The sequence below is a fragment of the Montipora capricornis genome, chromosome 7 (assembly GCF_036669925.1).
Source record: "Montipora capricornis isolate CH-2021 chromosome 7, ASM3666992v2, whole genome shotgun sequence".
Lineage (NCBI taxonomy): Eukaryota > Metazoa > Cnidaria > Anthozoa > Scleractinia > Acroporidae > Montipora > Montipora capricornis.
In genome coordinates this window covers 22,827,040-22,854,539 of record NC_090889.1, presented here as the reverse complement: position 1 = coordinate 22,854,539, position 27,500 = coordinate 22,827,040, and the positions used below count along the sequence as shown (strand labels likewise).

General features: G+C 39.5%; 2 protein-coding genes, 2 long non-coding RNA genes and 1 pseudogene across 4 annotated transcripts in view; 3 read left to right on the top strand and 2 right to left on the bottom strand.

Moving 5' to 3' along the window:
* LOC138056451 (probable glycoprotein hormone G-protein coupled receptor) overlaps positions 1–2,186 on the top strand; it is a 7,894-nt pseudogene extending 5,708 nt beyond the window's left edge.
* A 3,414-nt stretch (positions 2,187–5,600) lies between these two features.
* Positions 5,601–7,245, bottom strand: LOC138057308 (uncharacterized). Its single transcript, XR_011133634.1, has 3 exons — positions 7,170–7,245; positions 6,482–6,574; positions 5,601–5,739 (listed from the first exon to the last, which is right to left on the bottom strand). It is a non-coding gene; the product is annotated as an uncharacterized lncRNA (long non-coding RNA).
* A 4,231-nt stretch (positions 7,246–11,476) lies between these two features.
* On the top strand, positions 11,477–19,961 carry LOC138056450 (probable glycoprotein hormone G-protein coupled receptor). The gene is made up of 5 exons (XM_068902245.1): positions 11,477–11,510; positions 11,816–12,021; positions 14,673–14,747; positions 15,556–15,627; positions 17,135–19,961. Exons 2-5 carry the CDS (start codon positions 11,822–11,824, stop codon positions 18,588–18,590), a joined length of 1,803 nt encoding a protein of 600 aa, XP_068758346.1. The 5' UTR covers positions 11,477–11,510; positions 11,816–11,821; the 3' UTR covers positions 18,591–19,961.
* A 1,156-nt stretch (positions 19,962–21,117) lies between these two features.
* Positions 21,118–24,247, bottom strand: LOC138058127 (uncharacterized). The gene is made up of 3 exons (XR_011133799.1): positions 24,198–24,247; positions 22,336–22,428; positions 21,118–21,593 (listed from the first exon to the last, which is right to left on the bottom strand). It is a non-coding gene; the product is annotated as an uncharacterized lncRNA (long non-coding RNA).
* Positions 24,248–27,284: 3,037 nt separating this feature from the next.
* The window catches only part of LOC138057741 (probable glycoprotein hormone G-protein coupled receptor), an 11,416-nt gene continuing 11,200 nt past the window's right edge, over positions 27,285–27,500 (top strand). Inside the window, exon 1 of the mRNA XM_068903661.1 lies at positions 27,285–27,316. Within this exon, the coding sequence (XP_068759762.1) occupies positions 27,311–27,316 (6 nt within the window). The 5' untranslated portion in view covers positions 27,285–27,310. The remainder of the gene's footprint in view (positions 27,317–27,500) is intronic.

Genomic DNA, 27,500 nt, shown 5'->3' with positions numbered 1-27,500 from the left:
CAATCAACGATAGCGTAAAGGCGTTTCCATGCCAATCACTCGTGGATCTCGTGCAAATCGTGCAAATCGTACTTTGTTATTGAATTAAATTAAATTGGCATTTGGTTCTATTGTTAGTGAGTTTTTGTTTCTAATTTGCGTTCAGAAAACTATTTAAATGAAAATTCTCGTCTTGTGTGTAATAAACAGCTGTTCATGACATTGAAAGTGCTTTGTACGGGGTTTTATTAACGAGTTGTTTGTGTCAAAAACCCTCACTCGCTCGTTCCTCGCTCGTTCGGGTTTTTGACACAAACAACTCGTTAATAAAACCCCGTACAAAGCACTTTCTATGACGTGAACTATATATATTATAATCTATTTTACTATGACTGAATTTTATTTTTCGTGCTGATGTGGTATCTGTCCGCACTCGAATATTTCATATCCGCGCGCGGTCATGTAGTGTCGTCTATCTATTTCAGCTAGGAATATCTTACTACGAGGACCAAATAGAACTTTTTGCCTGTAAAAAGTATTGCAGAAGACATACGCTGCTAGGATGCGCTACTTTTTGATTAGGATCTTTCCAGTGCTAGAATCTACTATCCGCTACTTCAACAGCCCCTGAAAAATGTAACTTTAAACCTTCAATTAATTTGTTTGCAACCCGCAGAGACCTATCCTCTAATCAACTTGCCAAATGGGATGGAAATTGGACGAATGAAGTGCCACAGTTGGTATTTCTGGATATTTCTGGCAACGCCAACCTCGCACTTCCAGCAGGCCTACTGAGACGTCGTAAACTCAAAGAAATTCGAGGAGTGACCTGGAACGAGCAATGCTCGAACTGTACGTTGATGAGGAACTACACTTTGGAACATGGTGATTTAAACAACGAGGATGTTAACATCACCACAGCACGGCTTGTAAACGGGGATTACATTGTTGGGAAAAAGGTAAACTGCCGCGTGAATAGACTCGTTGTAAGCCAACATCTTGTGAAGTATGCCGAACATGGATTTTTCCCTTTATTTTTAAACTAGAAAAAATCTGCGTGTTTAACAAGAGAGGTAAAACTAACCCCAGTTCACCGTTGTTGGGATCTGGATAACAAAATTTTAAATGTGGTTTTCTTTATATCGCCCATTGCTTTGGTCTTGAATCTCACCGTCCTGTTAGCTTCGCTTACAACAAGAGTTCTTCGTCGGAATGTCACCATGCTGTTGACGGCCAACATGGCGGCTAGTGACATCCTGGTTAGCGTGTACTCCGTAATCTTGGTCACTACTCGAAAAATGACGTATGTGGAATATTTAGTGATCTTGGAGGACCTCTGCAATGCTATCGGGTTCATATGGCTTACGGGGCAAATTGTGAGCATAAAAACGTCACTTTTTCTTACGATTGAACGTCATTTGGCCATCGTTTATTGTATGGAGCCATCCATTCGAATTACCCGTCGAACAGCGGTCATCTTGGTTGTATTTATATGGTGTTTGGGCGTGGCCATTGCTGTCTTACCCCTGGTGAATATTTCCGTGTATACAAGCAACACATATTGCATTCCCATTCGCCCGATCAAGGACATACCGCATTCGTACGAAATGAGTATAGCGTTATCGTTATGGGGCATGGTACTATACCTCACAACTGTGCCCTTGTATATTAAGACCTTCATTTCGATAAAGAAAACAAGCCAGAGAGCTGGTGTCAATAGAGACGGACTTGTAGCAAAGAAAATTGCCATCTTGGTCATGAGCAACATGTTATTTTCTTTCTACCGATTGTGATCGCTTTTCTGTGGCTAACAACGAACTTGAAGGAGACAATGTCGCCGCAGAGCAGAGAAATTCTGACTGGTGTAATACCAACATTGTTATTCAGCTTCAATGCCTTTATTAACCCTCTGCTTTACGCTTTCCGAGCGGAGAAGTTTCAACGGGCGATCAAGATGAGAATAGAGACAATTTGCCTGGGGAAACCTAGAACGACCTCTTGGGCGCATTCGTACTCTAATTACGCTGTTTCAGAGAAAAAACGCCATTGTACGTTGCCGCCATCTTCAAAACAGTGCAGTGATGCTTTAGGCTCGAAAGTGGACGACGCAGTTGCTGATTCGAGGATATGAGAACGATTATGCCACCTTAGTTTCCTATTCGGCCGACTTTCTCCAGACGTATCGGTTTGGGCTAATAAAAGGGTTTTTTTTTGGGGGGGGGGGGGGGGGTATTCTTAGGGGGAAGAGGTGATACGGGAGTTCTATAAGGGCGAAGCCTCCGATGAATAATCATCTTTCGCTAAAGGCATATTCTTAGTATTTGTATGAAATAGGATTCAATTAAAAGGATAAATTCCATTTCACCTGGTGAAATATGGTTCCTTGCATAAGCTACAAAGGGCAACGTTTTGAACAATTGGAAGGAAATATTCGTGTCTTTTACAGCCTGCTGCGAAGATTGGAATGAATGACGGAAGTTTTCGATTAACAAGGGAAAAGGTTGGGAAGCTAATTGTTATACAATATAGATTTCGTGCACTTAAAAATCGTAGCCTACTTGTAGCCGTACCCACCCCTTCCCCGTTTTTCCTCTGGTGGTGGGATTACTGTGATTGAGTTTTCTTGTGAATATGTTCTTCGCTGTTGTCTTATCTGCGACCATTTTAGATCTGAGGTGCACGTTTGATCTGACAAAAATGTCTTCGGGTTTGCTGGTTTCCAATTTGTCGTAACACGTTTGTATCGGCTCCCGCATTTGGGATTGAATTTGATTATCATAGAAGTCCATCCACATGGACCGGAGGACTTTGTCGAGGGAGATGTTTGAAGAGAAATTATGAAGAATACGTTCTCAGAGGGCAATGTGTTTTTCATAAATATACTATTCTTGTCAGTCATTTTTTGCGGCTCCTCTCTTTCTCTCACTGATACCTTGATGAAAATGAAAGGTTCACCTCACGTTTGTATACTCAGTTTGCGATCAAAACCTCAAATTTGGGGCAGGATCGCACCTCTTGTTGAACAATATATTTCATTGGCTGTATAGTGTGTTCTTCCTGGCACTGAACGGAGGATAAATAAATGTGATTCCTTGCGAGAAAAAAGAAAACGAACGCCAAGTGAAAAATAAGCCGGGGTAAGATGCCTTTTGTTGAACTTAACTAGGTGTTAGTGATGACCATACTTTGAGAAACGAGGCCGAGGACATGACAGTGAGTTCAAAAAACCATAACAGTTACGGCAACAACTACGTGAGCAAGCAGTAATATTATTGAATGAAGGGGTAGTTTCTAAAGAAACTGTGGTGCTGCGTCGGTGGGGAAGTAGTATACAAAAATTTGGTTGAATGAAGAAACAAAATCGTGCTGCGCGTGTACCGATACGCACGTGCATGGTACATTTCTTCGCCGTTATCAGCAAAACAGCAACGAAAACGAGAATGACCATATTTAGCTTGGAAGATGAATAATTCCAAAAATGGTCAATTTTAAGGCAATTGCTTCTGCGAGCTAAAAATCTAGGAAAAATGGAAGCGGTACGACCTCCTAGCTATATCATGGAGAGGACAATAACCTCTTAGAGATATGACGAGTTTTTCCAAGACAGGTAAAATGAGATTTTCCGAGATTTCCTTAATTAAGGTAGGACCAAGAGAAAGTTTTAAAAAATGGTCGACTTTGAAAGAAAACTCCCCAGCGTTATTAATAAGGAATTAGAATTGACACGATCTTCTTCTTGATTGGATGTGCATAATATCTTTACGAAAAATATATTCTACAGCCCAGTTTTAAGAGGAATAATTGAGAATAAAAAAGAGAATAAAAAACATTATTAGGAGCGAGGATGGCACAGTCGGTTAGTGCGCGGCCTTGGTGCAAGGGGTCCTGAGTTCGATTCCCGGATCTCACATCCTTGTTTCGACTTCTTTCCGTTCTGTGTAGCTTACGTAGCTTTAAATACCCGTAAAACGGAGCACTGATGGCGAGGGGGGAGTAAAATGAGCGCACCGTCGACCTCAGGTTTGTCAGCTGAATTACTGTTACGAGTTATCGACGTTAAATATGGTTCTTTTACTTTGCTTTACTTTACTTTTTTTACTTTTATAATCGAAAAAGGTAGAAGCATTGTTGCCGGGTTTTGCTGCATTATTTTATCCGTAGTTTTTTACTGTTGCAATCAAGAACATTTATTTATTTTTTTACCACTATAGAGGAAAGACTACTTCAAAGCACAATACAAACAAGTCCTCTCACTGAACGTATTACAATGAGCTTCTCCGTAACCACGCAACAAAGTTTTCTCAAAAACAGCCAATCAGCATGTGGAAACTGACAGGTACGCTTCTTTGAAAAGTTCGCAAAGGCTGATTGGTTAAACACTAACTGAAAAAATATTTCATTGCGCATGCGTGACCACAGTAAATCCTGTTCTATTGTCAGTAGAATGGAGCCAGCGTTCACTGAAGAAATGGCAACAATGCTTCTTAGCCGTCCTAGTAAGTAAGTCCATTTTCGGAGCCAGAAGTAGGACATGTGTTTGGATATATATCTACAATCAGTGGCTAAAGTCTTGGAACGCTCAGCATTTTATGCTTTTTTTTCAATAATCCCCCCTTTGCCTCAGGACACTATTGCTGATCGTAAACAGATATAGTTGTATAAAGTAAAAAAAACAAAAACAGCAGTAGACTAGCAACCTTTGTGGCATGATTATGGTGCTGCAGCAAGAATCCCCCTACAAGAAGGGGTTTCTCTCCACTAACTGAAATAATAATCTCTAGTAAAGTGGGTAGGTGTGGGGAAAATACTGTGTGTGTGGATGGTGAGTTGAGGAAAAATCATAACCAAAAATTAGTCTGTGAAATGAGGAAGAGAAATTCACAAAGCAAACTCTCAACCTCACAGTGGAGTTAGCAAAACAAAACAAACTCTGTGTGAAAAAAAACTTTAATTTCAGAAACAGCCAGATAGTACATGTATAAGAAACTTAAAATCAAGTAAGAGGGATAAACAAACATTTGAACATGAAAATTATTCGTTCTTAAAAAATAAGAATAATAAATAAGAAACAATCCCTACACAAACCCTTCGTTCTTAAAAAACAGGAAAGGGCAGTTCCAAAACCCAAAGAAATCCCATGAAAAATGAAACACAAGTGCATTAAATAAGCAAATCTAAACAACTCAAAGGGAAAGAAAAGCTGACTGCGACACCATTAGGCTCGTAAATGGCTGCGAATCTTCAGGGGCAGAGCGCAACCGAGATGGGGGGGGGGGGGGCGCTTCTATTTAAAGCTTTTAGTGGAATTCTGACACTTATGCTTAGTTTATCAAGTGTAAGAGGCTGTCACGTCCAACATGTAATTGCGTCCCGACTAATTTTGCCACTGATTGTCGCCGGCGTTCACGTTTGTTTTTTAGCAAAAGTAAAAAAAGAGTCAGTTGTAAATTTGTTCCTTTAGACAATGAAAATATTTCCTTTCTTCTGTTATGTTATCAAAACTGAACTGTCTTTAGGAAAACACAAGAGGGAAAACAAATTTAACGTGACTAATTCCCTGCTTCCTCGCGAGGGGGTGTTGCCTCAAGAGATTGCTCAAGATATTGGGTCACGCGCCTTTTGTAATATCTCTACCACGCTGGGGAGATGTTCTCGGCCAATACCGAACAACAAATCTAATAGTTCTCTGGTTTCTTGTTTTGCTTCCGGAGGGAAGTCGTCCTCAGGTTTGCACGAATTTTGTCTTTGGATGCCACCGTCCTATAAACAATTCAGAGTGGAAAAAATCCTTTATCAATCAACAAACTGCCGTGTCTTCTAGGCAAGCAATCTCTATATAACGGCAACAGTAATAAAATTGAGACGAGTGGCTGAACGGACTTCATTTGTTGGGATAGAAACTTTAGCACATTACGTCACAGGCGTTATCCCGGAAGTACGCGAAAAGAAATCACGAAAAGCCGACTCGCATGTGTCCAGAAATAATGGCAATATAAGCTCCACTTAAGTGTCCTTTTAAGTCTGCTCATCACTTTTAAACATAGTGGCGCAAGAGAGAATTATATAAGAGTGTTGATCTATCACTTTGCGGCATTGCCCCAGCACACTCACAAATAGCTTTATTTTTAGATACACTTTGCGCGGGAAACAAACAAAGGGCTGCAAATTTTAACCAATCAGAAGAGGCCATGTCACGCGTGACTGCTTCTGCCCTGTTATTTTCAGGGACATGACAACTGATTTTCGCGAGAACGGGTATTCTAAAAATAGACTCATTTGTAACTGTGCTGGGAAGCCCTCCCATGCCATAACAACACTCTTATCTAATTCAGTCGTGTGGCGTGCTTCTCTTGACATGCAGTTGTTCACTATATCACTTGACAAAAAATATGCCGGCCACCTTAAATGTGTCCCAAACTAACCCGTCTTTTCTTTTGGTTTGTCTTTGTTGAAAGGCAAAATGATAATAGTTGACAGAAAAAACTTGACACTCACGGCTTACCTTAACCCCAAAAAGTGAGGATCTTTCACCATTTAACATCTTAAGCAACAAACAGCCAGTCTTCCATACATCGTCGGACCACCCTCCAGCTTCCTAGATAAAAGCCAGAATTTCCTTCAAACATGTCCTGATGCAATTAATGTTATTCGTCTATTCGGTCCAGTAATTATTGTTTTTGTGCAATACGTCACGTACCCCTCACCTATTATTACAAGTAATTTAAAAGTACCTCATCAGTAACTAAAATGAATTTACTAATATAAATCCATTTTTACAAGTTACTAAAAGACTAGAAACTAGAGGTTGTATAACGTCTAGGAGGTAGTGTGGCCCATTGGTTGGGACGTTTGCCTTGAGTTCCGGAGATTCAAGACCCTTTCTGACCACTCGTTGAATATATCCTGGTAGTCCCTGGTTCAACTTCTCAGCTGCAATTTAAAGCACTTCTATTGAAAATAATGACAAATTTATCCCATGAATAGTATTGAACCACTTTAAAGAGTTCATGTTAAGTTTCTTTTTTCAAGATGGCACGGTGTATTAATTTGAAATGAAACTGTCTTAGTTTGTTGTCAACAGTTGTTTGCGGGTTCATCTTGTTAACTTCAGAAGATGCCGATTGGATGCCCTTCAGGTGTGAATGGGTCAAAAACTAGTAGAAGGTGTCATGCTTCGTCCTTAGTCTAACCTTGATGTTTGTGGCCGATCCAAAATCTGTTAGCTTAGCGTGGATACAATGTTCATCGAGAAGCAGGCTATCTCCTACATGAAACATACAGACCGTGATTAATACAAGTTCATTCAAATGTTACTTTCTCAGGATGACACAAAGAACAGTCTGATCTACAGAGCAGCCCCGATGGTTGCCAATGAGCTGTTTATATTTTCCCAAGGCAACATGCTTTGTAGATTGCTCTTGAGAATGGCTAGGCTGGTCCGAGCAAGGCATTGAGATTATATTGACTGGTAAGGGATAGCCGGGGACGTTTTCAAGTGAGCAATCTTTTGAATCGTGCCATATTCACCTCGTAAAGATTCGTCAGGAGCAGGAGTTCGTCTTTTCAGCGCTGACAAACAAATGAATGTTGAATCGATTTCCACTTTACACTCCATAGATAACAATTCCGCTCGTACTTTAAAAGAAAAACCTCTTTGACCATCAAAAAGATTTTTATTCGAATTTTTTACCATGCGCAAAGTACACGCGAACTCATCCTCAAATCTCTCACGGTGTTGATGGGGAGAAATAAAATGAAAGCCAATCAAAACTCGTTGTTTCAATGATGTAATGATCGAGGGGTAATAACCAATCAAATCATTTTCCATACATTCCAGGAAAAATCACGCGGTATTTAAACACGATTATCAACGGCCCGGGTAAATCACAGACGCTCCTCTCAGATTTTTTTTCGGAGAGTGGGCAGCTGTGCACAGGCTAGAATGGATGGGGCCATTTGGATTTTACTTAACCTATGAATGGGATCAAAGACACCAACCCACATCATTTTCCATTGTGAAAATCTATTTAATTTATGAAATATGGTTTTATAATCAATCAATCTGATGAAGACAATATAATGAAATGAAATTATCCTTGTAAAATAGCTTACTGCATCATACATTTATTCAATTTATTATACTGGTAATATTATAATTAACATATTAATCTTTTTTAAATATAAATTTATCTATCTTAATTTCATGGACATAAAATTGATTAGCTTTTTTCCAGAACAGGACAGAACTTTTTTATATATTATTCTAGAAAGGGCTTACACTTACTAGGGTTGTACCTGCCTCGAAAATTTCGATCCGCTTCGCAAAATAGTAATTTTGGTCAGATTACGCTCCAGCGAAGAATGGAAGTAGGCGGTGTACAGACGCCCACTCTACAACCCTGACCATTTACCAACGCTAAAATTAGGCCTAAAAACTTTTGTTTAGGCCTAAGCTTAGCTTAAAGAATGTTTAGGAGTCTTTCTGTATTTCTGTTCCTTTTTTTTCGTTTTACAAATTAGTGTAAGCCCTAATAAAGTTCATCTGATGTATCCATGAACAATATATATAAACATTAACATATTTTATAACAATAAAATACCAGTGATAAATGAACAGACATTGTTATTGTTCTCTTTGGAAAATGTCATCATTGTTAGTAATGACAAAATGAAACAAGTTGTAACTGATACCCAATCTAAACATTGTCACAAAGTGAACTCATCCCCTTTGTCAAGAAATCGTCCTTTCTGAGGTTAAAAAGCTCATTAACATGCTTTGGGGTCCATACCGGTCCAAAAGGGGGGTCTATGTTGTTGGAATGGAAATAACGAGGGCCTTATGTCTATTTTTTAGCATGTAGCGTGACATCAGATAAACTGGTTTCAAGTGAAAGCAGCCGGTGAGGCAAAGGCGGGTGAGTGTGAAAACCTATTCTTGTAATTAAGTCTTAATACCGGTATCCAGCTGCAAAGGTTCCAGATTAACATACCGCTGCTGGAAGTTCTGTACTGGCGATTTGGTCATGCGGTCAACAGGCAAGATTAGAGTAAATATGTCATTCATAACATTCCAGAAGGCTGAATCCAGGAGTTTTCCCTTTTTAGCTGCATCGCATTGCATCATTTGCCTTGTCGTGGAAGTTGGGCTTTGAATCAGCAAACGAAATAAAATGAGTCACACTGAAGCCCCAACATAGAACCCATCATTTGGTTGCTCCACTGCAGGTTATAAATTCGGATTTTTATCGAATTCTGTAATCTTCCCCTTCGCCGCTGTGTTTAATTCATTTGTTATTGTTGCAGCTGTTTTGTCTCAGAGGGAGGTCAAATGTATTGCTCAAAGGGGTGTAGTACATTGCTTTTTAACCAATGAAATCACCGCCTCGTAATTCTATTGTCCATTTGCTGCACAGGAAACTACTGGCGTTTTATAGCAAAACTCGATGACTATGTTTTTGTCAGCTTCCGGCCGCCATATTTGTGCCCCAGAGAGGGACACAAACATGGCGTCTCCATACAAAGTCTTATAAATTTGAGTAAAACATTTCTTCGAATATCTCCCGCACGAAACATCGCACAGACCTGAACCTTTGTGAGACTGTTTGAATATTCATCTTTTTTTTATCTCTTTCATTCTTGACTTTATTTGCTTAATGGTTTTGATGATGGTGTGACAGTGAAAACCGGCAATATCTCGTGCGTTTGTCAAGTCCATCAGCACTCCGTGACTTCCGACGGAATTTGTTCGCTTGCCATCAGCTTGAACCGGCATGTTAACTTTTGGTTGACGTCAATCAAAGTCTTTAAGACTTCCAGAGCGACAGTAGCAGTATAGCCGGAAAGTTTCGGAACTTCCCGAGGAATGGGCTCATGGTCTTCCCTGGCAACGCGAGACCGTACATTGTGACAACCAATCCGAAAAGGCATTAACTTGTGGTTCATTAGATAATAGCTTTTCTTCCGCAATTTTCGTTTTTTTAAACGAAGCTCATTTTCCTTGAGGGGTAGGGTCTTTCAACAACGTCGTTGTGTTTTCGGAAAGTATTTCATTTGAAAGATTTAGACTTAGAGACAACTACAGAAACAAGAGTACTGAAAAAGCGTCTTGTAAACTGTAAACTGTAAACTGTAGTTAGAGGTCAGAAACCATTTAGTTGAATTTTCAGATCTTTTCTAAGTTGTGTTCCGCGTCAAGAACTTACGTAAGAACTTAAAACAAATGCCTACGTTTAAGTAAACGAAGCACACATGAGAATAATTTACAATCATCGAGTTGCATTCGATTGGTTTGTGGTGTTTGAAGATTTTGATGATGAACGACACGTTGTTTACATATCGGAGTATTAGCGTATGGGAAAAGTAAATTCTATTTGACTGCGCATTTTCAGTTGCAGGATGAAATAGAGGTGATGCAATCAGCTTTAACACAAGCATTCAATTAATAAGAGAGATAATTCTGCGGCAAAACGCATCATACCGAGGAAAGTTGTGTTGACAATGATGACATTAATATCAGTGAAACTCTAGTGATATGCCAAAGGCCTTCGGAGTTGGCATTTGCGAGAAGAAATGTAAAGCTCAGAATTCAACAAATTCAAATCACCAATACAAAAGCCTTGCGAAAGAGCAAAGGAAGTTTTTAAAATTACCCTTTCTTTCGCTTGCTCGATTTTGGCTCTTTGTTGAATATGCGCTGCATGTTGCCAGGCTACAGTCTCGAACCCAAGCCTAATATGCCAGATCTCGCCGCCATCTTGGTTTTTCATGGTACAGCGGGCTCAATTATAACCATCGGTTTTGTCACTAAATGGACGCTCGCACTGGAATAACCGGTTTGATGAGAGAAAACAAGATTGACTAGTCCAGAAGCTCGGCCTGCGGCGGCTTCAAAGAGTTGACGCGATTCGGGCAGAGCCTACTTTTCTCCTCCTCAGTGAAGAAAAAGACAAAAGGAGGCTCTGCTTGCAGGGTGAAAACTTGAGTGCTTTTTGTTTGTGAACTCTGTAAATATGGCGTATTGCGAAACTTGAGAGTATGCGCGCCTGGCATAGACTGTTGCGGCTCGTGAGGTGCTACGGTTTTTACACTATTTTGCATTACTGTACCTTTATGCTAGAACTTTATATTCTCAAATGTAAGTTACACTTATCACAGGTCCACATCGATCACCTTTAGGCTGCGGGTACCGTCCAAATAAAATGTGTATGGGTGCATATGTGTTCGTATGTAAGTTAGCGGACATGCACAAAAGTTCTTTCGGCAAATAAGTGCAGTCTTCCGACTAAAAGCGTTCGTTGTTCGATATCGAAAATGGACATTATGTCATTTGTCTTGGTCGTTAGCTAGTTCAAATTATGTTTCTAAGTTTTGATTGACAGAAAAAGACTAAAAGCCTTTTTAATTTAATGTAAATCGGCGAAATTGAAGTCGACCCGAAATCAAACTCTGAATTAAGGGGTTGTTTTAAGTTGTCGTCGGTAATCTAGGAGTAGCTTAACGGAGGTCAAAGTTGTTTGAACTGTTTATCTCTTGTAAGTTGTCTTATAATCGACGTAAATCGACTTGAAACCCTTTTTTATCGTTGAAGTCGAGAAATATCCTTTATTTGTTTGTCCATTTCTTTCCTTCATTAAGCCTTCTTAAATCATCTCGATATATACGACACATTTCCTGTCGTTTTCTTAATAACCGGTGGTAATTTCCTCAGGAAGGCCTTTTCTGTTCATATAACGTATCTGTAAGCGTCTTGAGGTAAACTGCACAATTCATGTACAAGAACAGGATGCTCTAACTTAGATGACAATTTATTTTTCTTTACGACTTATCTTGATTCCAGGTATCGATGGCACATTCTCATTTACTTTTAATCGCAGTGGTAACTTTACTAGCCTCGCTACCTTCAGAAGCTAGGATAAGGAATTGCACTGGCCGATGTCAATGTAAGGAGAAAGTTGACCACGAAGGACTTAACGTCAACTGCACATTGCGGCATTTCAAAGAGTTAGCCACATATATTCTACGCCCCGCGGACGTGAAAACCTTGTAAGTTAGTAGTCCTAAATTATTTATGTGGATGTTCTTCGTATTCTTTGGGAGACATGGAACAATTTTCACAAGGGAACAATACCGTGGCACAGGAATTGTTTTCGTTCGCCACTGGTAATTCTCCCAACGGAGTACTTGGTGGGTTAAGACTGTGAAAATTTCGACCTATCGTTTCAGATTCATACATACAAGGAACATTTCGTTTCCTCTTAAGTCAGTGTTGTCGTTTTCTCTCAAACACGAATCCGGTGTAAATAGCATAAAATTTCGCCAACTTTGATCCCAAATATCTCTAAAATACTGATTCCTTTGAGAAGCAATATCAAACACTCGAGAGAGTGTTTCATCAGATATCCAACCACCTCGAAATCGGTAAAAAAAACTCGGCCTTCGGCTTCGTTTTTCAACTCGCTTCTCGGTGATTGGATATCCAATGAAACACTCCCTCTAGTGTTTGATATATTACCCCTACGCCTATTGTTTTAGTAAATTCAACTACTTTATTCACATAAAACCAATTCTCTTTTATTTTCCAAATCGCTTGACAATTCGTTTGTTCTTACACAATTGAACTGAGGTATTCTTCGCCGGGTTTGTTATGCATAAGATATCAGAAAAAGAAAGGGAAGTGGACTTCACATCTGCTTTTTGTTATCAGATGCTCCATCATTGACTTAAGAATCTGAACGATCGCTCTATGTAGATTCGTGTGAGCTTTAGATTCTCCTAACTCCTATATTGCGTGGGAATGCAAACACGCCTTGCTATATTAATTGGGGGAAACACCACACTGTTTTAGACAAATGCGGTAACATTCACAAACTCTGCCTTTCGTTTTCGTATGTTAACAAAACTACAGCAATGCATATACGAGAATATTGACAATAAGGCGGGGAAAGCAGGTAACCAAACTCAGTTTCATTTTTTGTACAATGCAATATTTAACAATACAATACAATACAATACAATACAATACAATACAATATTTCACGAGGGTAGCATATTAACGTAAGCAGTTTTCTAACAGGTGGCCCTAAATCTACCTAATGTATACAAATTACACAGAATGTTTCTAATATCACCAGTTTAATAAGTTTTTTTCCTCATCGGTAATGAGGAAGCTCAAAAATAGATCACAGGGCTTGTCATATTGAGTTTCCTCTTTATTTACGTCATACAAATTAGCTGGAAGAAGCAAGGAATATAACGAATAACTTATTTACATCTTAGAAGACTGAGTTTCATTTTAAAAAGCTCAAATTCAAGTGAATTGGATAGCCCTGAAAGCATTTTTAAAGCTAAGCTCTGAAAGGAAAGGAGAAGAAAGGAAAGGAAAGGAACTTTATTTAAGTGTCTAGTCGTTCTAGCTCTGGAGCGCTATTTGGGGTCACTGTAAACTGAAATTAACAATTAACGCAAATCAAGTCAAATGTTGGATTTTGAAGAAAGGGGAAACCTTGCTATTGAGTGGAGAATTGGTTGATATAAGTTATACGACGTGGAAGCTAGACAATATGAGCCGACAATCCCAGTGTTGTCAAGTTGGCAACGAACCTTGTTTAACCAACAGGAAGTAGCTGCCAAGGCCCTGAGGAAGTAGATCCTACTTGCATCCAAATGTAACGTTCTGAAAATACTCGGTGCAATGGAGCATTACACGCGTCTTTGCTCATTAAAAACAGAAATTGTCCGAATATGACGTTTCTCAAGTTCCGTTCGTCAGGTTGTAAACCGAGTTTCGATAGTTGGATGCGGCGGAATCTTCTATGGTAAAATCGTATACTTGTTCCTACAATGTCCCTACGGCTTCTTCAGCCCCTATTACCCTGATGCCTACGGCCTTCGAACGGGGATTTTTTAGTACTTTAGCAATAAAAGCGCGCGCACGGCCGATCGGGAAGAATGATAATAGCGACCTTCAGATTGGAGTACAAGGCCGACAACGAGGACAAGTTTTCAATTCTGACCACCCGGATTTTGAAAATTTCGTTCTCTAAATGTGATGTGCGTGCTCAGTACAGAAAACTCGTACTCGTTAATACGCAGAGTGCGTAACGGTAGCACTGAAACTAGGCTGTAATTGGTGAAGTGGTCATAATCTACGCGGGGTTAAACGGGAATTACATGAATTGTGTTACATTTACTTGAGCTGAGACAACAGTAAATGGATTAGAGCGGTTTTCAATTGAGTGTCGAAAGTAATAAGCGAATTGCTTTGATTTTGCATTTACTTCGCTCAGTGATTGGTTCAAAGTTCTCGCGCCATTTTTTCAGCCAATCAGAAGTGAAACCAAAACCAGTCGTGGCTTGCGCGTGCACATTTTCCCGCGCTTTATATCGGCTACGTGTAACTACTTCGATTTTTGATTGGTTTACTGGATTGTTTCCGCCCTTTTTGCTTGGCGAAAGTAATTACTTTGGTTTTGGTTTTACGACACTCGATTGAAACTCGCTCTCTAATGAGTTAGCCATTGAAAGTTCAAATCGCCACCTCCAATATGTGGTTAGCCGGGCCAGTGCGAAAAGGCCCTCCAGGGGCAAAGTTCGCCTTCTTGCTTGACCAGCGAAGACAGCCTTTGCCAGCACGTAGCTTTGGTCCTGATTTGACAACGTGCTTAAAGTAATGGTTCATCCATGTTTATTTTCAGGGAGATATTGCTGTCTGAAGACATAGAAACTGTTCCAAATGGATCGTTCAAGAACTTTACTAACCTGAGAGAGCTGTAAGTGATTTTTTAGAACTTTTTTGTGTTTGAAAACGGCACACACGGTTCGCCTGGCCAAGAATTCCATGGTTTTTTTTTTTGAGCCAAACATCAACTATATATATATATAATTGCAGACAGTGCTGTTTCGGCCTTCTGGGCATCATCAGTGCAGTGCTGTCTAGGTTGGAGGTTAAGCTTAAAAAGCCACCCAAAATGTCTCTCACGTCTAGCTGAGGTACTGGCTTTTGTACACAACTTAATTAAGAAATGCAAAAAGGTTACATCTGTATAACCAAAAAGAAAAAAACAAGTGAAAAAAGTTATGTAACAAGTTTTGTCTTATACAAAACGTTTTCGTAACAATTATTCCACTCCCGCTTCTTGGATATGAGACTGGTTATAGCCAACTCGGCGCTATACGCCTCGTTGGCTATTTACCATAGGCTCTTGCCTAACATATTTACTTTTTCAACTTGTAATTACGCCGATCAGATCAAGCCGGTTGATCCAAGGTACACCAGCAGGATTATTGTCCACGGGTGCTTGCTTCAAAACTTCGAAATCTTATCCACTCATTGCAGACCTACACCAGCAAGTACGTGCATATTACAGTACGGAAGCCACAAAACGGTTTGTGTTTTGTTATTCGTTTTCGTATTCGAGGAGGGCGAGTTTTCGACCGTTTTGTGCACTAGGGATACACAAAGGGAGGCCTTTCCTAGCGCGAGACTTCGTAATCGCCTTCTTGCAGGAGATTTTACGGGTTAAATGAATTTACTACCATCTTCCCTTAATTACTGTATACTTGTTTTTCATTCTGCAGAGATCTCTCTCACAACAGCATCGCAGTTATAGAAGAAGGTGCCTTTTCAAATCTCAGTTATCTACAGCGCTTGTAAGTGTTGCTAGAATCACTACTTCATTTAATCTCGATTGAGCGAATTACTGTTAAAAAACGAAAAATTTAGTTTCTTACATCGTGATTGTGTCGAAAGCCGCACGCGCGGAGCACCATGGGTAAGGAAATGTTATCATCTGAGCGAGAAATTTTGGTGTTGGTCAACGTACGACCGTCCACCCCTCCGTATATGACAATGCGACCAGCATCACGTGACCATATCGCGGGCTCAAGTTTAGAGCTCATCCAGGCGGCCATGCACTAGCTACAGTCACGGAGATTAAAAGTCTGTTACATGTGCGCCCTCCCCGACCCATTGGATGTGGGGTGGGGGGAGGGGCGGGCCACGTGCACTTTGAATTTCGCGCGAATTAACAAATTGATTTCAGTTTCTTATGCGTCTGTCCTATTGATCATGAATTTCGTCATAACATTATCAAAGTAACGATCGCCTCGTGGATCCGCAGACTACTTTGTCAAAACACCACTACTTTGCAGACCACTTTGTCAAAGCACGGGAACAATGCGAAACAAAAATGCCAGAAACTTCAATCTGACGCGAGCAATATCGCGTCATTATCGCATAAGTTATAAATTTGTGTGTCTATCCGCTTTTTGACAATACAAATTAGTCAATGAGGGCACAAAAATTTTGCAGTCATTGCAAAACCTTTGTTAGAGCCACAAAGTGCATATTTGTCCCAAGATTTTTGTTCATGATTGTAGGTTACAGCGTACACATTTGATATTGGACATCAATGTTATGATCAATTGACACCTGTCAAAACTTAGTGTCCGCTGACCAGTATTCCTTGACCATATCGAGGTCAACTTTAAAAAAGTTGACCGCTGTCCAGGCACAGGGTTTCGATTGGATCGCAGGGTAAATTAAGGTTAATTTGTTGTAAAAATAAGTAACCCGGAAGCTCCGCTTTTAGGCTTGGATAAATCTATTTATTACACATAACATGAGGATTTTATTCCATAAAGCTCATTTGTACAAATCCATACGCTGTATTTTCACATGTGAAAAGGCTTATACAGCCAATCAGAATGGCGTACAGCTATTTCACATGTGGAAGTATAACCAATCAACGATAGCGTAAAGGCGTTTCCATGCCAATCACTCGTGGATCTCGTGCAAATCGTGCAAATCGTACTTTGTTATTGAATTAAATTAAATTGACATTTTGTGCTATTGTTAGTGAGTTTTTGTTTCTAATTTGCGTTCAGAAAACTATTTAAATGAAAATTCTCGTCTTGTGTGTAATAAACAGCTGTTCATGACATTGAAAGTGCTTTGTGCTATTTCAGCTAGGAATATCTTACTACGAGGACCAAATAGAACTTTTTGCCTGTAAACTTATTGCAGAAGACATACGCTGCTAGGATGCGCTACTTTTTGATTAGGATCTTTCCAGTGCTAGAATCTACTATCCGCTACTTCAACAGTCCCTGAAAAATGTAACTTTAAACCTTCAATTAATTTGTTTGCAACCCGCAGAGACCTATCCTCTAATCAACTTGCCAAATGGGATGGAAATTGGACGAATGAAGTGCCACAGTTGGTATTTCTGGATATTTCTGGCAACGCCAACCTCGCACTTCCAGCAGGCCTACTGAGACGTCGTAAACTCAAAGAAATTCGAGGAGTGACCTGGAACGAGCAATGCTCGAACTGTACGTTGATGAGGAACTACACTTTGGAACATGGTGATTTAAACAACGAGGATGTTAACATCACCACAGCACGGCTTGTAAACGGAGATTACATTGTTGGGAAAAAGGTAAACTGCCGCGTGAATAGACTCGTTGTAAGCCAACATCTTGTGACGTATGCCGAACATGGATTTTTCCCTTTATGTTTAAAGGAGAAAAACTCTGCGTGTTTCAGAAGCGAGGTACAAGTCACCCCAGTTCACCGTTGTTGGGATCTGGATAACAAAATTTTAAATGTGGTTTTCTTTATATCGCCCATTGCTTTGGTGTTGAATCTCACCGTCCTGTTAGTTTCGCTTACAACAAGAGTTCTTCGTCGGAATGTCACCATGCTGTTGACGGCCAACATGGCGGCTAGTGACATCCTGGTTAGCGTGTACTCCGTAATCTTGGTCACTACTCGAAAAATGACGTATGTGGAATATTTAGTGATCTTGGAGGACCTCTGCAATGCTATCGGGTTCATATGGCTTACGGGGCAAATTGTGAGCATAAAAACGTCACTTTTTCTTACGATTGAACGTCATTTGGCCATCGTTTATTGTATGGAGCCATCCATTCGAATGACCCGTCGAACAGCGGTCATCTTGGTTGTATTTATATGGTGTTTGGGCGTGGCCATTGCTGTCTTACCCCTGGTGAATATTTCCGTGTATACAAGCAACACATATTGCATTCCCATTCGCCCGATCAGGGACATACCGCATTCGTACGAAATGAGTATAGCGTTATCGTTATGGGGCATGGTACTATACCTCACAACTGTGCCCTTGTATATTAAGACCTTCATTTCGATAAAGAAAACAAGCCAGAGAGCTGGAGTCAATAGAGACGGACTTGTAGCAAAGAAAATTGCCATCTTGGTCATGAGCAACATGTTATTTTTCTTTCTACCGATTGTGATCGCTTTTCTGTGGCTAACAACGAACTTGAAGGAGACAATGTCGCCGCAGAGCAGAGAAATTCTGACTGGTGTAATACCAACATTGTTATTCAGCTTCAATGCCTTTATTAACCCTCTGCTTTACGCTTTCCGAGCGGAGAAGTTTCAACGTGCGATCAAGATGAGAATAGAGACAATTTGCCTGGGGAAACCTAGAACGACCTCTTGGGCGCATTCGTACTCTAATTACGCTGTTTCAGAGAAAAAGCGCCATTGTACGTTGCCGCCATCTTCAAAACAGTGCGGTGATGCTCTAGGCTCGAAAGTGGACGACGCAGTTGCTGATTCGAGGATATGAGAACGATTATGCCACCTTAGTTTCCTATTCGGTCGACTTTCTCCAGACGTATCGGTTTGGGCTAATAAGAGGGTTTTTTTTTTGGGGGGGGGGGGGGGTATTTTTAGGGGGAAGAGGTGATACGGGAGTTCTATAAGGGCGAAGCCTCCGATGAATAATCATCTTTCGCTAAAGGCATATTCTTAGTATTTGTATGAAATAGTATTCAATAAAAAGGATAAATTCCATTTCACCTGGTGAAATATGGTTCCTTGCATAAGCTACAAAGGGCAACGTTTTGAACAATTGGAAGGAAATATTCGTGTCTTTTACAGCCTGCTGCGAAGATTGGAATGAATGACGGAAGTTTTCGATTAACAAGGGAAAAGGTTGGGAAGCTAATTTTTATACAATATAGATTTCGTGCACTTAAAAATCGTAGCCTACTTGTAGCCGTACCCACCCCTTCCCCCGTTTTTCCTCTGGTGGTGGGATTACTGTGATTGAGTTTTCTTTTGAATATGTTCTTCGCTGTTGTCTTATCTGCGACCATTTTAGATCTGAGGTGCACGTTTGATCTGACAAAAATGTGTTCGGGTTTGCTGGTTTCTAATTTGTCGTAACACGTTTGTATCGGCTCCCGCATTTGGGATTGAATTTGATTATCATAGAAGTCTATCCACATGGACCGGAGGACTTTGTCAAGGGAGATGTTTAAAGAGAAATTATGAAGAATACGTTCTCAGAGGGCGATGTGTTTTTCATAAATATACTATTCTTGTCAGTCATTTTTTGCGGCTCCTCTCTTTCTCTCACTGATACCTTGATGAAAATGAAAGGTTCACCTCACGTTTGTATACTCACTTTGCGATCAAAACCTCAAATTTGGGGCAGGATCGCACCTCTTGTTGAACAATATATTTCATTGGCTGTATAGTGTGTTCTTCCTGGCACTGAACGGAGGATAAATAAATGTGATTCCTTGCGAGAAAAAAGAAAACGAACGCCAAGTGAAAAATAAGCCGGGGTAAGATGCCTTTTGTTGAACTTAACTCGGTGTTAGCGATGACCATACTTTGAGAAACGTGGCCGAGGACATGACAGTGAGTTCAAAAAACCATAACAGTTACGGCAACAACTACGTGAGCAAGCAGTAATATTATTGGTTGAATGAAGAAACAAAATCGTGCTGCGCGTGTACCGATACGCACGTGCATGGTACATTTCTTCGCCGTTATCAGCAAAACAGCAACGAAAACGAGAATGACCATATTTAGCTTGGAAGATGAATAATTCCAAAAATGGTCAATTTTAAGGCAATTGCTTCTGCGAGCTAAAAATCTAGGAAAAATGGAAGCGGTACGACCTCCTAGCTATATCATGGAGAGGACAATAACCTCTTAGAGATATGACGAGTTTATCAAAAGCAGGTAAAATGAGGATTTTCCGAGATTTCCTTAATTAAGGTAGGACCAAGAGAAAGTTTTAAAAAATGGTCGACTTTGAAAGAAAACTCCCCAGCGTTAAGAATAAGGAATTAGAATTGACACGATCTTCTTCTTGATTGGATGTGCATAATATCTTTACGAAAAATATATTCTACAGCCCAGTTTTAAGAGGAATAATTGAGAATAAAAAAGAGAATAAAAAACATTATTAGGAGCGAGGATGGCACAGTGGGTTAGTGCGCGGCCTTGGTGCAAGAGGTCCTGAGTTCGATTCCCGGATCTCACATCCTTGTTTCGACTTCTTTCCGTTCTGTGTAGCTTACGTAGCTTTAAATACCCGTAAAACGGAGCACTGATGGAGAGGGGGAAGTAAAATGAGCGCACCGTCGATCTCCGGTTTGTCAGTTTAATTACTGTTACGAGTTATCGATGATAAATATGGTTGTTTTACTTTGCTTTACTTTACTTTTTTTACTTTTATAATCGAAAAAGGTAGAAGCATTGTTGCCGGGTTTTGCTGCATTATTTTATCCGTAGTTTTTTACTGTTGCAATCAAGAACATTTATTTATTTTTTTTTACCACTATAGAGGAAAGACTACTTCAAAGCACAATACAAACAAGTCCTCTCACTGAACGTATTACAATGAGCTTCTCCGTAACCACGCAACAAAGTTTTCTCAAAAACAGCCAATCAGCATGTGGAAACTGACAGGTACGCTTCTTTGAAAAGTTCGCAAAGGCTGATTGGTTAAACACTAACTGAAAAAATATTTCATTGCGCATGCGTGACCACAGTAAATCCTGTTCTATTGTCAGTAGAATGGAGCCAGCTTTCACTGAAGAAATGGCAACAATGCTTCTTAGCCGTCGTCCTAGTAAGTAAGTCCATTTTCGGAGCCAGAAGTAGGACATGTGTTTGGATATATGTCTACAATCAGTGGCAAAAGTCTTGGAACGCTCAGCATTTTATGCTTTTTTTTTTCAATAATTCCCCCTCTGCCTCAGGACACTATTGCTGATCGTAAACTGATATTTCCTAGTCTATTCAACATTGCTCGGGATGGGGGGGAGGGGGGGGGGGCGCTTCTATTTAAAGCTTTTAGTGGAATTCTGACACTTATGCTTAGTTTATCAAGTGTAAGAGGCTGTCACGTCCAACATGTAATTGCGTCCCGACTAATTTTGCCACTGATTGTCGCCGGCGTTCACGTTTGTTTTTTAGCAAAAGTAAAAAACGAGTCAGTTGTAAATTTGTTCCTTTAGACAATGAAAATATTTCCTTTCTTCTGTTATGTTATCAAAACTGAACTGTCTTTAGGAAAACACAAGAGGGAAAACAAATTTAACGTGACTAATTCCCTGCTTCCTCGCGAGGGGGTGTTGCCTCAAGAGATTGCTCAAGATATTGGGTCATTGGGAAAACACGCGCCTTTTGTAATATCTCTACCACGCTGGGGAAAATGTTCTCGGCCAATACCGAACAACAAATCTAATAGTTCTCTGGTTTCTTGTTTTGCTTCCGGAGGGAAGTCGTCCTCAGGTTTGCACGAATTTTGTCTTTGGATGCCACCGTCCTATAAACAATTCAGAGTGGAAAAAATCCTTTATCAATCAACAAACTGCCGTGTCTTCTAGGCAAGCAATCTCTATATAACGGCAACAGTAATAAAATTAAGACGAGTGGCTGAACGGACTTCATTTGTTGGGATAGAAACTTTAGCACATTACGTCACAGGCGTTATCCCGGAAGTACGCGAAAAGAAATCACGAAAAGCCGACTCGCATGTGTCCAGAAATAATGGCAATATAAGCTCCACTTAAGTGTCCTTTTAAGTCTGCTCATCACTTTTAAACATAGTGGCGCAAGAGAGAATTATATAAGAGTGTTGATCTATCACTTTGCGGCATTGCCCCAGCACACTCACAAATAGCTTTATTTTTAGATACACTTTGCGCGGGAAACAAACAAAGGGCTGCAAATTTTAACCAATCAGAAGAGGCCATGTCACGCGTGACTGCTTCTGCCCTGTTATTTTCAGGGACATGACAACTGATTTTCGCGAGAACGGGTATTCTAAAAATAGACTCATTTGTAACTGTGCTGGGAAGCCCTCCCATGCCATAACAACACTCTTATCTAATTCACTCGTGTGGCGTGCTTCTCTTGACATGCAGTTGTTCACTATATCACTTGACAAAAAATATGTCGGCCACCTTAAATGTGTCCCAAACTAACCCGTCTCTTCTTTTGGTTTGTCTTTGTTGAAAGGCAAAATGATTATAGTTGACAGAAAAAACTTGACACTCACGGCTTACCTTAACCCCAAAAAGTGAGGATCTTTCACCATTTAACATCTTAAGCAACAAACAGCCAGTCTTCCATACATCGTCGGACCACCCTCCAGCTTCCTAGATAAAAGCCAGAATTTCCTTCAAACATGACCTGATGCAATTAATGTTATTCGTCTATTCGGTCCAGCAATGATTTTTTTTGTGCAATACGTTATTGAACCCGCATCAATTATTACAAGAAATTTAAAAGTACCTCATAAGTAACTAAAATGAATTTACTTTTGTTCTTGGGCCATCGTAGTTTGATCAAAAATAAGACACAAACAGCAGTGATAAACATATTGAACTTTTTCATTTTGATAATGACTTGACGTTTCGTATGTGCTCTACATACATTTTCAAAAGTAACCGTTGAAATTTAAAACAGCTATTTATATATAACAAATCGGATGAGGGGACTGGAACCTAGATTAAGCAAATACTTAACAGTAAAATATATAATAATAATAATTATAATAATAATAAAAACAGAAAGATTAATAAAGCATCAGCTTTTCACTTCCGACGTTGACGTTGAAAGCTGGCTCAAGTTCTTGAATAAAGAAGGTCTCTTTTATTTTACAATGATAGTCAGTTTTTATAAATGTGACGACACATTTAAATTTGCAAGACATGTTTCGGTCGTGCAACGACCATCTTCAGTTGAAAGTAGAATTAATTTGAAGTTACATTTGAATTTATAATATGCTAAACAAAGATTCGCTAAAATATCAAAATGATCCCACTTGATGTTATGTCCAGTGGCCTTGACGTGGTCAGCAATGGCTGAAGTATTGTCATTTTTAGCTAGGGCCTTAAAATGTTCGGTTTTTCTATCGTGAAGCCGCCGTTTAGTTTTACCGATGTAAAAATCATTACAATCCAAATTGCAAATTGTTGGGATTGTAATGATTTTTACATCGGTAAAACTAAACGACGGCTTCACGATAGAAAAACCGAACATTTTAAGGCCCTAGCTAAAAATGACAATACTTCAGCCATTGCTGACCACGTCAAGGCCACTGGACATAACATCAAGTGGGATCATTTTGATATTTTAGCGAAGGGCAAAACTGACTATCATCGTAAAATAAAAGAGACCTTCTTTATTCAAGAACTTGAGCCAGCTTTCAACGTCAACGTCGGAAGTGAAAAGCTGATGCTTTATTAATCTTTCTGTTTTTATTATTATTATAATTATTTATTATATATTTTACTGTTAAGTATTTGCTTAATCTAGGTTCCAGTCCCCTCATCCGATTTGTTATATATAAATAGCTGTTTTAAATTTCAACGGTTACTTTTGAAAATGTATGTAGAGCACATACGAAACGTCAAGTCATTATCAAAATGAAAAAGTTCAATATGTTTATCACTGCTGTTTGTGTCTTATTTTTGATTAAAATGAATTTACGAATATAAATCCATTTTTACAAGTTACTAAAAAACTAGAAACTAGAGGATGTATAACATCTAGGAGGTAGTGTGGCCCATTGGTTGGGACGTTTGCCTTGAGTTCCGGAGATTCAAGACCCTTAGTGACCACTCGTTGAATATATCCTGGTAGTCTCTGGTTCAACTTCTCAGCTGCAATTTAAAGCACTTCTATTGAAAATAATGACAAATTTATCCCATGAATAGTATTGAACCACTTTAAAGAGTTCATGTTAAGTTTCTTTTTTCAAGATGGCACGGTGTATTAATTTGAAATGAAACTGTCTTAGTTTGTTGTCAACAGTTGTTTGCGGGTTCATCTTGTTAACTTCAGAAGATGCCGATTGGATGCCCTTCAGGTGTGAATGGGTCAAAAACTAGTAGAAGGTTTCATGCTTCGTCCTTAGTCTAACCTTGATGTTTGTGGCCGATCCAAAATCTGTTAGCTTAGCGTGGATACAATGTTCATCGAGAAGCAGGCTATCTCCTACATGAAACATACAGACCGTGATTAATACAAGTTCATTCAAATGTTACTTTCTCAGGATGACACAAAGAACAGTCTGATCTACAGAGCAGCCCCGATGGTTGCCAATGAGCTGTTTATATTTTCCCAAGGCAACACGCTTTGTAGATTGCTCTTGAGAATGGCTAGGCTGGTCCGAGCAAGGCATTGAGATTATATTGACTGGTAAGGGATAGCCGGGGACGTTTTCAAGTGAGCAATCTTTTGAATCGTGCCATATTCACCTCGTAAAGATTAGTCAGGAGCGGGAGTTCGTCTTTTCAGCGCTGACAAACAAATGAATGTTGAATCGATTTCCACTTTACACTCCATAGATAACAATTCCGCTCGTACTTTAAAAGAAAAACCTCTTTGACCATCAAAAAGATTTTTATTCGAATTTTTTACCATGCACAAAGTACACACGAACTCATCCTCAAATCTCTCACGGTGTTGATGGGGAGAAATAAAATGAAAGCCAATCAAAACTCGTTGTTTCAATGATGTAATGATCGAGGGGTAATAACCAATCAAATCATTTTCCATACATTCCAGGAAAAATCACGCGGTATTTAAACACGATTATCAACGGCCCGGGTAAATCACAGACGCTCCTCTCAGATTTTTTTTCGGAGAGTGGGCAGCTGTGCACAGGCTAGAATGGATGGGGCCATTTGGATTTTACTTAACCTATGAATGGGATCAAAGACACCAACCCACATCATTTTCCATTGTGAAAATCTATTTAATTTATGAAATATGGTTTTATAATCAATCAATCTGATGAAGACAATATAATGAAATGAAATTATCCTTGTAAAATAGCTTACTGCATCATACATTTATTCAATTTATTATACTGGTAATATTATAATCAACAAATTAATCTTTTTTAAATATAAATTTATCTATCTTAATTTCATGGACATAAAATTGATTAGCTTTTTTCCAGAACTTGACAGAACTTTTTTATATATTATTCTAGAAAGGGCTTACACTTACTAGGGTTGTAACTGCCTCGAAAATTTCGATCCCCTTCGCAAAATAGTAATTTTGGTCAGATTACGCTCCAGCGAAGAATGGAAGTAGGCGGTGTACAGACGCCCACTCTACAACCCTGACCATTTACCAACGCTAAAATTAGGCCTAAAAACTTTTGTTTAGGCCTAAGCTTAGCTTAAAGAATGTTTAGGATTCTTTCTGTATTTCTGTTCCTTTTTTTTCGTTTTACAAATTAGTGTAAGCCCTAATAAAGTTCATCTGATGTATCCATGAACAATATATATAAACATTAACATATTTTATAACAATAAAATACCAGTGATAAATGAACAGACATTGTTATTGTTCTCTTTGGGTAATGTCATCATTGTTAGTAATGACAAAATGAAACAAGTTGTAACTGATACCCAATCTAAACATTGTCACAAAGTGAACTCATCCCCTTTGTCAAGAAATCGTCCTTTCTGAGGTTAAAAAGCTCATTAACATGCTTTGGGGTCCATACCGGTCCAAAAGGGGGGTCTATGTTGTTGGAATGGAAATAACGAGGGCCTTATGTCTATTTTTTAGCATGTAGCGTGACATCAGATAAACTGGTTTCAAGTGAAAGCAGCCGGTGAGGCAAAGGCGGGTGAGTGTGAAAACCTATTCTTGTAATTAAGTCTTAATACCGGTATCCAGCTGCAAAGGTTCCAGATTAACATACCGCTGCTGGAAGTTCTGTACTGGCGATTTGGTCATGCGGTCAACAGGCAAGATTAGAGTAAATATGTCATTCATAACATTCCAGAAGGCTGAATCCAGGAGTTTTCCCTTTTTAGCTGCATCGCATTGCATCATTTGCCTTGTCGTGGAAGTTGGGCTTTGAATCAGCAAACGAAATAAAATGGGTCACACGAAGCCCCAACATAGAACCCATCATTTGGTTGCTCCACTGCAGGTTATAAATTCGGATTTTCATCGAATCTTCTCCTTCGGGTGTAGTACGTTGCTTTTTAACCAATGAAATCACCGCCTCGTGATTCTATTGTCCATTTGCTGCACAGAAAACTACTGGCTTTTTATAGCAAAACTCGATGACATATGTTTTTGTCAGCTTCCGGCCGCCATATTTGTGCCCCTGAGAGGGACACAAACATGGCGTCTCCATACAAAGTCTTATAAATTTGAGTAAAACATTTCTTCGAATATCTCCCGCACGAAACATCGCACAGACCTGAACCTTTGTGAGACTGTTTGAATATTCATCTTTTTTTATCTCTTTAATTCTTGACTTTATTTGCTTAATGGTTTTGATGATGGTGTGACAGTGAAAACCGGCAATATCTCGTGCGTTTGTCAAGTCCATCAGCACTCCGTGACTTCCGACGGAATTTGTTCGCTTGCCATCAGCTTGAGCCGGCAAGTTAACTTTTGGTTGACGTCAATCAAAGTCTTTAAGACTTCCAGAGCTACAGTAGCAGTATAGCCGGAAAGTTTCGGAACTTCCCGAGGAATGGGCTCATGGTCTTACCTGGCAACGCGAGACCGTACATTGAGACAACCAATCCGAAAAGGCATTAACTTGTGGTTCATTAGATAATAGCTTTCCCCCCGCAATTTTTCGTTTTTTTAAACGAAGCTCATTTTCCTTGAGGGGTATGGTCTTTCAACAACGTCGTTGTGTTTTCGGAAAGTTTTTCATTTGAAAGATTTAGACTTAGAGACAACTACAGAAACAAGAGTACTGAAAAAGCGTCTTGTAAACTGTAGTTAGAGGTCAGAGACCATTTGTTGAATTTTCAGATCTTTTCTAAGTTGTGTTCCGCGTCAAGAACTTACGTAAGAACTTAAAACAAATGCCTGCGTTTAAGTAAACGAAGCACAGATGAGAATAATTTACAAGCATCGAGTTGCATTCGATTGGTTTGTGGTGTTTGAAGATTTTGATGCTGAACGACACGTTGTTTACATATCATAGTGTTAAGGTATGGGAAAAGTAAATTCTATTTGACTGCGCATTTTCAGTTGCAGGATGAAATGAAGGTGATGCATTCATAAATTTCGATTTATAATTATCACTGACAAAATTTGAGTGCTTTTTGTTTGTGAATTCTGTAAATATGGCGTATTGCGAAACTTAAGAGTATGCGCGCCTGGCATAGACTGTTGCGACTCGTGAGGTGCTACACTATTTTGCATTACTGTACCTTTATGCTAGAACTTTATA

Coding starts and splice junctions, on each gene's coding strand:
- LOC138056450 (XM_068902245.1), top strand. CDS start 11,822: ATGGCACATTCTCATTTACTTTTAATCGCAGTGGTAACTTTACTAGCC. Junction 14,748..15,555: donor TTTACTAACCTGAGAGAGCT/GTAAGTGATTTT, acceptor TTCATTCTGCAG/AGATCTCTCTCACAACAGCA. Junction 15,628..17,134: donor CTCAGTTATCTACAGCGCTT/GTAAGTGTTGCT, acceptor TGCAACCCGCAG/AGACCTATCCTCTAATCAAC.